At 47.0% G+C, this 17,374-nt stretch overlaps 1 protein-coding gene across 5 annotated transcripts in view; it reads left to right on the top strand.

The window, feature by feature from the left end:
* The window catches only part of KDM6A (lysine demethylase 6A), a 1,954,130-nt gene that overhangs the window by 1,087,556 nt on the left and 849,200 nt on the right, over window positions 1-17,374 (top strand). For all 5 annotated transcript variants that reach the window (XM_069636498.1, XM_069636499.1, XM_069636495.1 and 2 more), the window contains one exon: window positions 2,130-2,908. In XM_069636498.1, coding sequence (XP_069492599.1) covers window positions 2,130-2,908 — 779 coding nt within the window. The remainder of the gene's footprint in view (window positions 1-2,129; window positions 2,909-17,374) is intronic.

Here is a 17,374-nt window from a genome sequence, read left to right as displayed (position 1 = left end):
CAAGACTTTTATCTTTGCCACAGGACTTTGCAAAAATGTGGAAAACTGTTTAAATGTGATTTTATGGGCCTTCATTTAAGACTTCATAGACTTCACTGACACATGGGGGATAGAAATGGCAGAGAATTGGTTATTAGAAGGAAAGTATCCATGATGCCATTGCGAATTGTAATACTTACTTCTCCAGCATTGGATCTTTCATAGATTCAGATGCTTGAATATTCCTCGTCAGACTAGGAATCCTCTGTGATAAAATAATTATACATTTTATTTTTAATATACACACATTGCTACATAGCCATGCGGGTACCTAGCCCATTGTGGCCTATGAGTCGCTCTCTTGTCTAGTCCCTCCTCCTCATTTTGGTCCTTTATAGCCCCAACCAATGAGGTGGGAGGGCTTAAGCTCCGCCCCCAGCAGCCATCTTCAGATGTTTCACTGCAGTCTAACAGACATAGGGAATCCTCAAGCTCTCTGAGCTCTTCAATTCTTTTTCTACTTTTTGGGTGGAATATATTTTTCAATTATATTCCACTTTGTTCCCCTGTTTAGGGGCTTTGGTCTCAGGTTTTTCTGAGACAAATATCTCTTGTTTTTGACCCAAAATCATAGTGTAAACCTTCTCTTCAGATTGGTTGCATCTCAGGCTGTTAAGAAGCCTTCCCTGTTCAGGGACTGCACGATGTGCAAGAAGAAGTTAGTCTACATGAAGGACCCCCAATGAACATTGCATTTACTGCTTGTATCCGCGTGACATTCAGAAATGTGATATTTGCAAGACCTTTTCCAGGAAGACTCTTCAGGACAGGCACAGAAGACTTCTTTTACATCTGGAAGCCAGGGATCAATCTTCGGACGAAGAGTCTGTCAGAACAGCTCCTGTCCAATCCAGCGTTCCATCTGAGAGGCAAACTTCGAAGAGAAGGTCCTCTTCAGTGGAAAGGAGTTCCTCTCCCAAAGCCAAAAGTATGAGGAAGCTGGAGTTAATACCCTTAGGTAGAGGGCAGTCATTGGCTGGCGGCAGTATGACCCAGAGCTCAGTGATTGGTTGTTATGAAAAAGACAGTTCAGAAATGAAACATTTATTTTCTTTACCAAGGATTCCCAGCCTGACTGGAAATATTCATGTCCATGTGCATCCATTCCAGACCCATGCTGGAGAACAACAGTTACAGATAAGTAACTTGTTCCTTATTGCTTTGTGAAGCAGAAAATGTTCATGCACCAACCTACTGGTAACGTCAACCGGGAGGCATAACATAGCAGTAAAATGATAGTTGAACGCAAAAATCCAGAAGGGCACAACTTCAAGTTTAAAAAAAAAAAAAAAAAGTGGTGTGCAACCTGGGAGTAAATTCGCAATGTGGTAGGACAACAGCCAGACACATACTAGGAATAGAATAGGGAGAGAGTCATCAACTTCGTTACCGGTGCTTGCTTGTTTCAGTTTTCATTGTTTGCCAGAATGTCTTGTAGTTTTCTTCTCTCCCCATTGTTCCCGAAGTATGTTCTAGAATTCAAGGCCATGGATGGCCAGTAAGCGCTCTTGTGTAAAAGGACCTTACCCTAGAGCTGCCTCTGCTATTGCCTACTTAGTATTTTATTCCTGTTGGTAGTGACTGCTGATTCTTACATAAATGTCTATAAATAGTTTCCATAGTTTACATACCGCTTGGTGCAAAAGCTATGTAGGATTACAGCATGGTTTAAGTTTGTGATTTAGTGAGTAGTTAAGAGTCCAAATGGAAATCTGAAAATCCAAGTACTGCATTAGACTGCTGATTTTGATCTTTTATTTGCTTTAAAAACTGAAGGCTTGACGTGCTAAACATTTAACATACAAGCCATACTATTGTAGGTTTTGTTTTTCTTACAGGGACATCGTAGTGCAAGTAAAATTAGTTTGAGTACTTTTTTGAAAATCCAATTTAAAATATATACAATTCCATCAATGGATTGAAGTGGCTCCATGAAATGTCTAATTCTTTAAATGTGCATTCCACAAAATCTAACTATTAGAATGTTCCTGTTTGCAAACCATGAATCGTGTTTTACTAACTGACAACAAATAGTATGTTTTTAAGTAATGATGCTGAACATTTTCTAATTGTTCCTTTGTACTTTTTAGGGCCTTCATAAAGGTCAGAGTTCACATTTGGCAGGTCCTAATGGTGAACGACCTCTCTCTTCCACTGGGCCTTCCCAGCATCTCCATCGAGCTGGCACTGGTATTCATAATCAGGTTGGACATCCTACCACGCCTAGCAATTCAGTAAAACAGGGGGCTGCTCTCAATCACCTTTCCTCTCACACTGCTACCTCAGGTGGACAACAAGGCGTTACCTTAACCAAAGAGAGCACATCTTCAGTAAACTCTTCAACAGTGCCTGAAATAAAGAGACACTATGAAGGGACACCTAACAGCACTGCCGGTGTGGAGGTACTTTCTAATCATGTCAATCAGGTGACGACAGATGCTGTGCCTAGTCCTAGCCATGGAAATCCTAAGTCACCAGGTTTACTAAGTTCAGACAATCCTCAGCTCTCTGCCTTGTTGATGGGAAAATCCAGTAACAATGTGAGAACTGGAACTAGTGACAAAGTGAATAACATTCATCCAGCTGTTCATACAAAGATGGATCATTCTCTTGCTTCATCACCTTCTTCAGCCATGTCCACAGCAACACTTTCTCCCAAATCTGTTGAACAGACTACCACAAACAGTGTTACCAGCCTTAATAGCCCTCACAGTGGACTACATACAATTAATGGCGAGGTGTTGGAGGACTCTCAGAGCCCAATGAAGACTGAACCCCTTCAGTTTCACCACAAACACAATCTTCAGATTTCACCATCGTTTTCTGTTTCCATATATCCCAACTCCATAGAGGTTTTGAAAGCATGCAGGTAAGTGGATGCTGTAAAATAAGACTTAATATAGTTTGTATATGTTTTAAGACCCACAAATATGTTAAACTAGCAATTTTCAAGGTCTTTATATTCTGCATACAGTTTCACTATATTTGGAGGTGTGTTCAGACCTCGAACTTAAGTAGTTTCCATTATGGTGTAATACTATACTCATTTGGCCCGTCCCCTTTCTTCCAACCTTATGGGTGTCCCCCAGCGTGGGGACGGTACCGGAACCTTTGGAAACGAAAGATATGAGCTTCCTGGTTAAATTTAGCAAAGCGTGCTGGGCGCGTCCACAGGCATAAGCACACTCACAAGGCCCCACCCTCTGTCACCTCACTTCAGTCCCTTTTTCTGCTTGGACGGTAACCTACTTGGCAGCTTGCGCGGGCCTCTTTTTACGAGCTTTGTGCGCTTCAATGTGCTATATTTTCATCATCCCTTGTTTCGATGCCTCACCATCCCCAGTGCAAGTCGGTCGCGGGAGGCTTCTCCAGGTGCAGCTTGTGCCGCTGTTGCTTCCCGGCTTTGGATCCCTAAGCACTGTCCTTGGATCCCTATGACTGTTGGGATGCGTGCTCTGTGTGTGGCGCCCTGGCTCTCTTTGTGCTCAAACGTCTTTCAATGGATTGCCTTTCTTCCGCAGATTCGTCATCAGATAGATATGCTCTTCCAGCTGCTCAGAAAAAACATTGATGGGCAGTGTAGTGGATCTTGACTCAGCCATCAATCCGTCTTGACTCTGCTCGATCGTTGGCTCCGAACGTGACATCGGGCCTCATATATACTGCATCACTTCACACTGTACCTCAGTTCCTTTTTTCCAATGCGCTCACCACAATGCTCATGCGATCCTTCGATCTCTCGATTTTCACTCCATATTTTTGGACAATTTTTCTGTCATCGCAATCGACCATAGCCACACCCCGGATCTCTGCTTCAAGCGCTGCGCCGATTGCGACTCCGATGTCGGTGACCGACCCGCATTATAATGGTAGTGAGTTGCTCATCCTTTGGCAAGATTAACCCAAAGTCTTTGCAGGAGTGGGCGGCTAAGATCGCAGTGCGCCGTCCAAGTCACTGGCGCGGTCATCCGTTCGGTTCTCTAAGTCTGAAATAGAAGGCCCCACGCCTGAGAAGGAAGATGGGCACAGGTGCAAGGCTAAGAAAAGATCTAGTGGCTCCCGGTGTTTCCAGTCCCAAATTAGCACCGATTTTAACAGCGTCGAGGAAGCAGTCAAGGTCAGCGCAGAGCAAACCTGGCTCGGCTTCGACGTCTGGACCATCCCGTGCCCCTCACGTTCCAATCATTCTCGACGTGCCATCAGCACCCAAAGCTTTGTTGGCGCTGACCCCCATGCCATCGTCGTCAACGGCTAAACCATCGGCTTACAACGATGTCGACTGGTCTTTTGTACCGATGTCTCGATCCGACTTCGAGTCAATGGTGGCCATTTTCGGCGCGAGGATGAAAATCAAGGCGATACGAACCCTATTTTTTCATAAGCTGGTGGTACTAACTATTCTACTAACCAGGCAGACCCAATAGCCTTGGCAGAGGGACTGCACAATGCCAGAGTGCTGGACACGTGCTCAGATGTCAAAATTCATCAAGTCCACCCCGATCCCCAGCCACATGACAAATTTAGGGCGTTTGTCAGAGTAGTGGATACCTTGGGGTTGAATACTACAGCTTTGTTTGTCCCAGGCTATGACCTCCATTTTCGATGAGGGTCAAGCCAGGGAAAGCACTATGACTTTCAATCCGGTTATCAACGACCCTATTGTCTCCTTAGGGTAACAGCTTTGCACCATTCCTCCAGTCAATTCAGAACAGACGAAAAAATATGGTATACAGTCTTTATAATGAAAAAAATAACTAATTCATTTATAACAATATAACGAAAAATAAATACTGAAAAAAATAACAAATATATGTGGGGGTGGGGTAAAGGGATACATTCTTATTGGGAAGTGGCTGGGGTGGATTTTTAGCTGGGGGCAAGAGGGATTTTGGGGGTGGAACCCCCAAAAAAATGTTTACAAAAACTTTTTTTTTTTGTCATTTTTCTTTCGTTACATGTTTTTTTGTTATTAAAAGATTTGTTATAAAAACATCTAAACAAAAATATAGGGCGGCAAGAGAAGTTCCCTCTTTTCTCTCCTCTCACCCCACATTTGAAGGTCTGCTTGTACAGGCAGCCATTGTCCATGTCATGATCTCTGCTTCCAAAAGGTCAGGGTTTTCCCAACTCCCTTGGAAGCAGATCCATAACCCAGGTTCCGAGTGCCAACCAGTCCCAATTGGGACCTTTTGGACCTAGTCCTGGCGCCAGTGGCACCAGGCTCATAAATATGCCCAGTCCCAGCGCTGGAAGCGCCGGGCTCATAATGCTTGGGTGGACTTACCTGCAGCAGACCATGCTGCTTACTTGCCTGCCAGTTGAGCCTCTGATCCTCTTCTGTTTGGAACTACTTTTCCTGTTGGGTCGGGCAGGAGCCACTCCCTAGATTCAGAACACTGGAACTCTTCTGGAAAGCAGGAACTCTTTTCTTACCTAGGCGTGGCTGTGGAAGGAGACACCTAAGCACTACAGGAGGCTATTTAAACCACACCCGATGGATGAATCTTGCTTTGCGTTATTCTGCATCCTCTGCAGCAGAACGCTCATCGTGTCTTCTGCATCTGATCCTGGGCCTAAGGAAAAAGGCTTACCATCCTGAATCCAGTCTTCAGCAACACCTATAAAGACAAGAAAGAACAGGTTAGCATTACGGTCTTCAGTGACAGCTCTTCACTTACCTGGTCCATCGGCTGTCACCAACGCCTCGCGCTGCATTCCGGCATCTGAAAGACAAAGGCTTACCTACTCTTCGTGCGCTCCGGAGGTCTTCACACTGCATTCCGGCATCTGAAAGACAAAAGCTTACCAACTCTTCGCACGCTCCGGAGGCCTTCGGCGCTGCATCCCGCATCTGAAAGACAAAACAAGGTGCGTTTAAAGACATTGGGGAACTTTAATACTCACGTGCCATTACTCCTTTCCACATCTAACCCAGTGGGTATTCCGGCACCCTGCAGCCCCTCCGAACTTGTACCTGCAAAATAAAAAGACAGTTAGAGCGCATCGTGAAGCAGGCAACAAGCGCTTACTTACGTGCTTCCAGGCGCTTCTATTCATCACACGGGCTCCATCTTCAACTCACTTCAGCCCGTCATCCGCCATCGCCGGAACCCTGCAAAACAAGAAACATCATTACTAAAGACTTTAAAGACATTAGAATTACTCGAAACTTACCGTTCGTGCAGTAAACGACGGACAGCAGTCCTCTGAAGTCAAGAGGCCTGCTCCCCTTATCCAGTGAAGAAACTGGTTACAGCACCCTGCCCCGAGGCAGATGGAGAGCACGGCATTCACTTACCTAAGGTGAGAGCGTTAACCTTTGGGGTTCTACAGGAGAAGAGAAAGGGAAGAAGAGAGAGACATTCAATAACCCAGTTCCTTAATCCCATATTTTCTATCTGCAGACATCTTACCCTTCAAGTCAGACATACAGTGCACAGAGGTCCAGCCCAAAGAGCCAGCCGTGTGTTACGCATCACCTTTGCAGTTACGGTATACGCCCAGTCAAGACCGGCGCCTCTACGGGAATCAGGTGAGCGTTACAGTCCACCTGGGCAACCACTTCCACTTCAAATTTAGCTACTGATAGGAAGGACATGAAAGTGGATGCCCTAGGGAAGATTATTTCATCCGCCGGGAGCATGACATTAAAGGCGACTAACGTCTCCTGTGGTTTCGTGAAAATACTAATTTGGATTGTGGAAAGCAATTGAGCAGGCGGCCCAGTACATCCCTGAGGGGGAGATGCGGCAGGTTTTCCTGCAGTTGGTGGACTGTTGGGGAGAATTCTCAAAAATGTGCCAATTCCTCCCACCTTAGAACCCTCCAGCTCCTTTGCTAAACTTTGGGACTTTGTTTAGAATTTATTATGCGCACCCGACCCTGGGGTATAAGGGCGCAAAAGTGTACAGCTTAGAGAACGGTTACAATTTACAGTAAGGTACAGGTTACAGGTTACATTAGTCATTGGTTAAAGGCATGTAGTACAGGTAGCAGTCAGGTAGGAACCAATTCATACATTCATTTAGCATGTGTTGTCGTCAACCAGTTGATCACATTTCGCCTGAATTTGGAGAAAGATTGTTCTAGCCTCACAGTGATGGGTAGTTCATTCCATAATTGGGCCGCTTTGACTGGGAAGCTAGCTCCGCCTATGGTGGCAAGTTTAAATCGGGGTACTTGGAGGCGGTTGGTGTTGACTAGTCTGGTTTGTTTTGTGGAATGTGCTCTGGTGAATCTGTCCTTTAAATATTGTGGGGCTTTATTATGAAGTGATTTGTATGTGAGAGATGCGGTTTTGAGTCTAATTTTCTCGTGGGTGGAGAGCCATTTGTACTTCTAGTTTCTGAGATGTGTCTCTCTTGGGAATGTTCAATGCAGCTCGGAGGGCATTGTTTTGCTGTATCTGAATTTTGTTGATAGATTTGGTGGCTCCTATGTACAAAGCATTGCAGTAGTCTAGTTTGGAGATGATTAGGGCTCTGGCTAATGTTAAGCAACTGTGCTGGGATAGGAATTGTTTACCTGCTCTGATTAGTTTACATGTGTAAGCTGTTGATGAGGCTAGGGAGTTTACCTATTTGGAGAATGATCAGGTGGAGTCGAGGTAAATACCTAACGTTTTTACTACTTTGGCTACTTGTATGCAATTTCCATCGTTGACGAAGGAGGAGTAGTTTGCGCTTAGTTTATTAATGAGGGAAGCGATTCCTAGGATAAGAAGTTCATTTTTATCATCATTCAGGCATAAGCCGTGTGTTGCCATCCATGCCTGAACGATGCTGTAAAATGTGTTCAATAGAGCTCAGTCCTTTTCATAGTCCCCTGTAAGTGGGAGGAGGATCTGGGTATCGTCAGCGTAGTTAGTATACGTGATACCCAGATGGTCCAAATCATCAAACAGGGGCTTAGTGAAAATGTTGTATAGCGTTGGTGAAACACAGGATCCCTGTGGCACGCCGCAGGTGATGGGGATGGGGTCTGCAGCAGCTGTAGGTGAAAAGACCCTCATAGTACGGTCACTAAGGAATGATTGGATCCACGCTATAGCCTCAGTGAAGAAGTGTGCTACTGTGTCTAAGTGGTCACATAAGACTTTATGATCCACTAGGTCAAATACAGCAGATAAGTCTAATAGGAGAAGAGCTGGTTTTCCAGAGTCTCGTACTTTGTCTATTTGGGCGTTTAGGTCACTCAATGGCGTTTCTGTGCCGTGCAGTGGACGGAAGCCGGATTGACGGGAGCCTAGTAGTTGGTTTTGTTCCAGGAAGTTCTGAATTTGGATTTATGCCACCTTATCCAGAATCTTCAAGAGGAACGGTACAGTAGTAATCGGTCTGTAATTAGTGGGTATAGCCGGGTCTAATGTTGCCTTTTTAAGGAGAGGGAGCACCGAGGACTCTTTTAGATTTCTCGGGATGGTGCCCGAGCGAATGAGGCATTAATCAGCTTTGTGATGAAAGGTGCTAGGTCTCGTGCAGCATCTTTGATGAGTTGTGCTGGGCAAAGATCTCCTTTGCAGTTGGACGGTTTTAGACCAAGTATTACTTTCTCCACCTCTAATATAGAGACTTTGGAGAAGTGGAATTGGGTGGTTGGTTTAGGGTTGGAAAGTATTTTGGTGGAGTGTAGTGTGGCAGAGGCTAAGGTCTCTCATTTTAGTTCTATTTTATTTTGGAGGTTTAGGACTTTGTTAGATAATGCATGCTGAATTTCGGAACTTTGAACTTTTCAATGTGTTTTCTGTTTGTCTTTTTTGTTATGGAGTCTAATGAACTCCATAGGCATCATCTTTTACAATTGTCACAAAGCACCTTCAGTGCAGTGCCACAGGGAAGTCTTTCAGATTTCCCAAGGTTTAAATACCTTCTCTGGGATCAACTGTTTCCCAGAATAGTGGACTGAAATTGACTTCACTTAGCCCTGTACATTTCTAGACCCAGCACACCCTATCTTACAATAGAGTGCTGGAGGGGTAACTTAGTATCCCCTATGTCTAGGTACTCATGTAACAGTCATATGTTACCCTTTCTTCTCAGAATGGCTGGGGGCAGTGGTTTTACAATGACCTACCATGATTTACCCCGACCGCGAACTGTTCGCTGCTCTGGTAACGTTAAATCACAGGAGCCGTTTTTCAAGATGGCGTCTGAGCCTCCTTAGTTAAAACTGGTCCCGGTATTCTTTTTTCGCCATTTCTTTGTGGAAAGGTCCTTCTCGAGTTTTTCTCTGCGCACCAAACCAGGTTTGGTCTCTTTGTTCATTTGCCTTTGGCAGGCTTCTGGAGTGAAACCCGCCTCTGGCTCCAGAGTGTCTGGGGTAGGCAGGAAGTGAGGGGGGTGCCTGAAACTCCCTGTGCTTAGTCTCCTAGGAGATTCACATGCACTCTGTGGTGATTGGCTGGCTGACTTTCCGGCTAGGGCAGCCACCCTGCTGGGTGAGTAGCAGCTAGGCTGGAATGAACAGGAGAGAACTGAATAAAAGGCGAGTCTCTTGGCTTGGAAGGCAGAGTCGACCACTGGACGAAGGAACCGAAGAAGGCTTTGAAGAGGACGGCTGCTGCAACTCCTGGACCGTTGGTTTGCCCGATGAAGCCCTGCTGCAGGTCCGAATCGCCAACTTCGCATTGACAGAGAAGCCCTGCCAAGGAAGACTTCTCCCTTTGAGTTGGTGGGACCAGTCAGCTCCCAAGTAACCCACCTGGACACCCATCTCGAAGCTGGTTGCATTTCCTCAGAGTGCTGCAGGAAACCGTAGAGCCAGGGAGAGGGACACCAGATTGTGTGCGTTGCTTGTAAGCTGGCCTAAAGCTATTGGAAGAACCTCTGGACTCCCACGAAGCGAGAATGACCAAGCCTGACCCCCCCCCCCGCACCCCACTCAGTTGAGTGCGGGACCTCGGATGTGAGGAAAGTCCACCTTGAAGACCAGGAACCGCGCTTGTTGCTATTTGCTGAACCAAAAGGTGCTGAAACGCGAAACTGTCATTCAAAGTAAAGTTTGCCGCTTGCCAGCTTTGACAACAGTGCCAGTACAGTGCAGGAGTCCCCTGACATCCTCCCTCTTGTCCCCACGACTGAGGCCCAGGAACAGTGAGATCTGCAGAGCTGTACAGGAACAGAAGACTTCAGCTGCATCTTTTTCTTCTTTACTAAGGTACTGTAAAACTAGCCTAAGAGAACTTACCTCTCACTGTGGAAGTGCTTGTAACTTCTGCAACTTACAAGTCTAATCGGCTTGTGGCCCTACATTTCATTCTTCTTTTTACCAAAGACTCTTAAGAACTTGTGCAAAGACTTTTCCATTTACTTAACTGAAGTGCTGCATCCTATACAAAGACTCTGGCCCATTGACTTTGGCTTAGACTATTGAATTGAATGACTCTTCTCATAGCTATCTGAAAGCATTTGCCCTGCTTATGACTTTGTATTTCTTGTGTTCTAATAACTTTTGCCTTTTACTTACTTTTTAAAGAGTATTCTATATGCCAACAGTAAGCTATTAATGTCCCCAGCACCTTTGTTACTCAAGTCACCTGTGGGTGTAGGTTGCGTCTGTGGCCACCCCAAAAGGGTCTTGTCTGATTCAGAAACTCAGAGTGTACAGTATTGTAGTTTCTGATGTTTGTTAATCTGCTTAGAATCACATGCTGTGCATAGGTCCGACATCCAGTGGTCACTGCGGAGTATTGCATTTTGTTTTTCGTAGTCGAAAAGGGGACGTTGACAAGGCGTGTCTGTAACACTATCCCTATAGTGACGTGCGTTGTACCCACAATCCCTCACGCGTCGAGGTCCCTCAGATTGTTTTTTTCCGCCCAGTTTATGGTCGCCTTACGCGGAGCTCCTAGAGAGACATTGCTAAACAATTACTACGGACCTCGGTCCTTAATATATACTCATTGTTAAAGATCCCTCCCCTCGACGTTAGCTGTGAAGCTGTTTCTCCGCCGAGCAAGTTTTCGACGGAGGAGAAGAGACGGAGGAGATCCTTTGGCGCTGCCGAACACGTGGCCAGGCCTCGCCGGCCAACATACAGTAGGGAGAGTGGGGGGTTTCAAACTTTTACCTTCTCGTCGAGAATGTCTTTCTTTCTCCCCTATCTTTCCCTTGGGGTTGTTATCACCAGTTTTCATTGCCTCAGCTATGGAGAGGACAGCTTTTAAGTTTTGCCCACGCTGTAGGGGCAAATACACTTGGAAGGACAAACACAAGCTCTGTAATCGTTGCTTGCCCCTCGATCATAAGGAGGACAGCTGCGCGGCCTGTAAGCTCTTGAAACCAAGAACTCTTAAAGAATGGAAAGTTAAGAGGTGGGCGGACTACGCTATGTCGAAGTCAATTTCCTCACCCGCCGCCGCTGTTACAGAAAGTGACGAGGAGGGTGATCACTCGACGTCCGTTACGGAAGTCATTAACCCCCAGAAGGAGCGCTCGCGCTCCTCGACGTCCGTCCCCGGCCCCAACGGGCTCGGCTCACGCCCTGCTTATGGGGATGAACACCCCGGCGACAAGGACGCACACAGACCCCATAGGCCTAAGCACACAACCCACGGCTCTTCTTCGTCCAGGACGAAGGATCCACCAGCGCCGAAGGGGACGCAGGGCACTCCGGCGTCGACCTCAGACCGCAAGGGTCTCAAGCCCCACCCGCAAATGCAGCCGCGACCAGCGATTGGGCTTTCATCTAATACGGGCGCTACCTCAAAAACATCCGACGTAACGCTCCATAGAGCGGCCGTCGAAAAACAACACGCAACGCAGGCAACGCCGACTCCAGAACCCTCGACTGACGAACTCGTTGTCGAGAGTCTGGCGAGAATTGTTTCCGAGGACAAACGTAAGCGGACGACGAAACAGACGTCAAATACCGCACCGAAGGAAATAGAAACGCCGAAAAAGCACAAGAGTAGCCAGGAACTGCCCAATCCATCTAAAGGCACTTCTGAACTACCGAAGGGCTTTTCTGAGGGCGACGGAAACCTTTCGTCGACGTTGTGGTAGCGTTCGAAGCGTTTTGACGATGAAAACACTGATTTCCCCCCTCTAAACTATTCAGGGGTTCCCCATGAGACCCTGGAAAGACTCCATTCTTGTATGGAAAAGATGGAAAGGTTCTTGGGTAGCCAAAACCCACCCACACCCAAAAGACCAAGAGAATGGACCCAGGATGACCCTAGGGTCAAGATTCCTAGGCTGTTTCCCCCTTCTATAGATGCATATGACCTCACTGAAGAGGAGCAATACCTCCAGGAAGATGAGGAGTGTTTAGGTGGAGAGGGAGAACATGAGGAGGAGAGGTTTGAGGAAGACCCTTACACTAGCGCAGGAGCTTTTGAGGAAGATACAGCTACCTCACAGCCCTGGCACTCCCCATCAGTGCAGCCTTGGCAGTCCCCATCAGTGCACTCAGACCCTGATGTCTTTCACCCTTCTCCTCCCAAGGACTCACCTATTGGGAACACCTCCCCCATAGATGACCAGCCTTCACTTAATGCACTATTGCGCAAGGCAGCAGCGCATTTTGAAATAGACACAGGGGAGACTCTTCCGGACATAGACTTTGTAGAAAAAGTTATTAAAGAAAAAGCCCCGGTCAGCCAGTCCATTCCGCTCCTGGCTTCTATAAAGAGAAGAATAACTCCTTCCCTTTCCAATCCGGCCTTAGTCAGGGGGGTCAACCCTCGGATAGAAAAGCTCTTCAGCCCTTCGTCTTCTGACCCTTTGTACATCAGGGGACATTCTATTCCGGACTCTCTGGTAGTGACAAACACAAGAAAGAGAGCGGGGGTACCACTATCTACTAGTGAGGCACCACCTGACAAAGAGGGCAAGAAGCTCTATGCACTTGGGAAGAGAATCACGACCTCCGCCGCCTTCTCAACCAGGATCGCGAATAACAATTCCCTACTAGCTAGCTACGCAGATGCACAGTGGAGCAAACTGCGCAGCGAAGCAGAGGACGCACCAGAACCCCTGCGTTCACGCCTGTTGGCTACTATATCAGAGGGAACTCTTGTAAACCAGGGCATCGTAAAGAACTCCTTAGATGCCGCAGAGACAGCTGGCCGCTCCCTGGTTCAGGGAATACTTCTCAAACGCCATGTCTGGCTGCGCAATTCGGGATTTAAGCCAGAAACTCAGGCTTCCCTAATAAATAAGCCCATAGAGCAAACACATCTGTTTGGGAAAGCAGTTGATGAGGCACTAGAACATGCGAAGAAGGAGTTTGATACCATCAAGACTCTTGACCAAATTTCTAGGCCACCTAACAGACGCAGCTATGGCAATAGACGCTCCTTTCGTGGCCAACGCCAGCAGCAAAGCCAACAACAATTTTACTCTGCTACCAACTGGCCCGCTAACCAGAACACCCAGTTCAGTCAAAGAGGCCAACGGCGTGGCAAAGGAAGAGGGCGCGGCTCCAGTCCAAAAGGCCCCACGCCCAATACCAACAAATGACCCAAAGATTCGGGTCCCCTCCCATGCATCACCGGTCGGGGGCCGGCTAACATCGTTCCTTTCAGCATGGGAGGGAATAACGTCAGACCGCTGGGTATTATCCACCATAGCCCACGGATACTGCATCGAATTCAACGGTTCCCCGAAATACAGACCCCCACGGAATCGACGCATGACACCGGAACACCTCACCATTCTTCTTCAAGAAGTAGAAGAGCTACTGAAAAAAGAAGCTATAGAGGCTGTTCCCCTATCTCAGGTAACAGAAGGTATTTATTCAGTGTACTTCCTTGTACCCAAAAAGGACTTAACCATGCGCCCTGTATTAGATCTGCGCCCAGCGAACAACTTTGTCAAACCCCAAAAGTTTCGTATGGTGACCCTGCAGGAAGTAATCCCACTGTTATCACAGGGGGATTACATGACAACACTAGACATGAAAGATGCATACTTTCATATTTTAATGTTGCCAGCGCACAGAAAATACCTCAGGTTCAAGATAGAGAACAAACACTATCAGTTCAGAGTACTACCCTTCGGGATAGCATCTGCACCAAGGGTATTTACGAAGGTACTGGCAGTGGCAGCGGCCCACCTGCGCAGATTATCCATCCCGGTTTACCCGTACCTCGACGACTGGCTCATAACAGGGGATTCTTACGAAACATGCTTCTCCAATACCCAAAGGACCGTAGACCTTTTGTCCCAACTGGGCTTCTCCATCAACGAAAAGAAGTCCAGCTTAGACCCCAGCCAAATCAAACAATTCCTAGGGGCTCTAATTCGAACAAAGGACGGCCTCGTCTTCCCCTCCAACGAGAGGGTCCAAAACATGCTGTTTCAGATCCCCCAATATGTGGCAGGTCGAGAGTTGACGGTACGCAAAGCAATGCGCTTGCTAGGGATGATGGCGTCATGTATTTATTTGGTACCTCACGCGCGCCTGCACATGCGCCCAATGCAAGAGTGGCTCTACAGCCAGTGGTGTCAGGCCAGCGGACAATGGGACGATCTGGTGGTGGTCTCGCAGGCCTTGGTTCTCTCGCTACGGTGGTGGACAAAGGAAAACCTGTTATTAGGGAAAACTTTTGCCACACCCGCAGTGGAAGCCACTCTAACCACAGACGCATCCCTTACAGGATGGGGGGCTCACCTATCCCATCAGACTGCTCACGGAGTGTGGACTCCGAGCTTAGCATCCAAGCATATAAACCTGCTGGAACTATTAGCAGTGTTCAAAGCACTGAAAGCCTTTCAGGAACACTTACAAGGAAAGACAGTGATGGTCCTCATAGACAGCACCACAGCCATGCACTATCTCAACAAACAAGGGGGCACTCACTCTCCAGGACTGTCCAAGCTGTCCCAGAATATATGGAAGTGGGCTCTCAAACACAACATGTTCCTACTATCACAACATGTACCAGGGGAACTCAATCTGCTAGCAGACAAACTCAGCAGAGACTTCCCCCTACCCAAAGAGTACGAATGGCAATTACACGAAGACCTCGTCTTAGACGTCTTCACGCAATGGGGTTTCCCGGAAATAGACCTGTTCGCAACCCTGGAGAACTCACAATGCCAAAGTTACGCCTCCAGGTACCCCCAGAACCAGTCCAAGGGGAACGGTCTGTTGATTCAATGGTCAGGGAAATTTGTTTACGCCTTTCCCCCGACTCCCCTCCTCAACAAAGTGGTGCACAAGATGCACCAGGAGCAGGTTACCATGATACTAGTAGCCCCAATGTGGGCCCGGCAGCCATGGTTCGCTCACTTGATGGAGATGTCCCTATCCCCCCCAATGAAACTTCCCTGCCCGTACAACATGCTGTCACAAGACAAGGGCAGGACACTGCATCCATGCCCTCAGACCATGAACTTAGTAGCCTGGCTCCTGAGATCATAGAATTTGGACATTTACATCTCCCTCAGAGATGTATGGACATCCTCAGGGAAGCCAGAAAACCTAATACTCGCCACTGCTATTCTAGCAAGTGGAAAAGATTTGTCATCTGGTGTAGAAGTAAGAACATCAACCCGGTGGACTGCTCTGCCACTAACATTATTCTGTACTTGACCCATTTACTGGATTCAGGTCTAGTGTTTAATTCCATTAAAGTCCACCTAGCGGCACTTTCTGCATACACCACTTCCCAACTTAAAGTGTCGTGGTGGAAGATACCAGTTATCAAGGCCTTTATGGAAGGGGTAAAGAGAATACACCCCCCGATAGCTAACCCAGCTCCCGGATGGGACTTAAACGTGGTACTTTCTAGACTCATGGGCACTCCTTTCGAACCCATGCACAAGGCAACTCTTAAATACCTCACTCTTAAGACTGCTTTCCTAATAGCTATCACCTCCATTAGGAGAGTAAGTGAACTACAGGCTCTTTCTGTACTAGACCCCTTCGTATCAGTTCACAAGGATAAGGTGGTTCTCCGCACACACCCAAGGTTTGCACCAAAATTCATCTCCAAATTTCATGTAAACCAATCTATAGAACTACCAACGTTCTTTCAAAACCCTTCCAGCTTGGGAGAAAAAAGTCTGCATACACTAGATGTACGCAGAGCTGTCATGTTCTACATGGAAAGAACCAGATCACTGAGAAAGACTAATCAGTTCTTTGTCTCGGTGGCAGCAGGAAGAGAAGGAGATGCCGTCTCTAAGTCCACTATATCTAGATGGATTGTACATTGCATCACTCTCTGTTACACTCTTGCTAAGAGAGAACTACCCTTCAAGCCAAGAGCACATTCCACTCGAGGCACTGGGGCTTCCATAGCATTCATTGCAAATGTTCCCCTTGAGGCCATCTGCAAAGCGGCTACGTGGAGTTCTGTGCACACCTTTACAAAACACTACTGTCTAGATGCACACTCTAGATCTGACTCCCAGGTGGGGCAGGCAGTATTAAGACATCTTTTCTCTACTGTTCCTTCTCATAACCCACCGCCAACTCCGGGTACTGCTCGCTAGTCTATGCACAGCATGTGATTCTAAGCAGATTAACAAACATCAGAAGACAATGCATTACTTACCGTAAAAGCATTTCTGAGGGTTGTATCTGCTTAGATTCACATGCGCCCGCCCTTCCTCCCCGCTCGGATGGAAGGAACATAGACATCCTCTACTATATTTCTCTCTTTTCTGTACTCACTCACGTCTAGAAGGCTCCCTCAGGGCAGAAAAATACAAACAGAGGGACCTCGACGCGTGAGGGATTGTGGGTACAACGCACGTCACTATAGGGATAGTGTTACAGACACGCCTTGTCGACGTCCCCTTTTCGACTACGAAAAACAAAATGCAATACTCCGCAGTGACCACTGGATGTCGGACCTATGCACAGCATGTGAATCTAAGCAGATACAACCATCAGAAATGCTTTTACGGTAAGTAATGCATTGTCATATTTGCGTGTTACTATTCTATTGCTCCCTTCTGAAGAAGGCTTTATAACTGACAAATTAATACTTAATGCAAGAAACCTTTAGTGTAAGATTGTATTTGAATACCTGTAACTGTGAATCTTTGTTTAACTCCACTACAGCTCAACTTGGCTGCTCAACACGCTACCAAAACTGTGTAGTACAAGCTTATATCAAAGGTTGGGTTGCCTATACCTGTATTCATAATTGTTTGTAGGGTTCCCCGAGGTTACTGCATTCAAACTTTGCCTAACATGGACGACGGGAAGGATGTGACTAGACAGTCCTTGCAGAATGGCCTGGACGTGGCATACTGTGTGGGTTGGTCGATGGGATTGGCTATGGTTCTTAGAGGAAGGCCTACCTGCACTCCTCTGGGTTCTCTCCCAATGTCCAAAGTAAGTTGCTGGATATTTGTTTTGATGGGTAGAAGCACTTTGG

Source organism: Ambystoma mexicanum, chromosome 7p (genome assembly GCF_040938575.1).
Source record: "Ambystoma mexicanum isolate Mex_15411 chromosome 7p, UKY_AmexF1_1, whole genome shotgun sequence".
NCBI classification, from domain to species: domain Eukaryota; kingdom Metazoa; phylum Chordata; class Amphibia; order Caudata; family Ambystomatidae; genus Ambystoma; species Ambystoma mexicanum.
The sequence above is the reverse complement of the archived record's forward strand: the minus strand, read 5'-3'. Positions and strand labels throughout refer to the sequence as shown.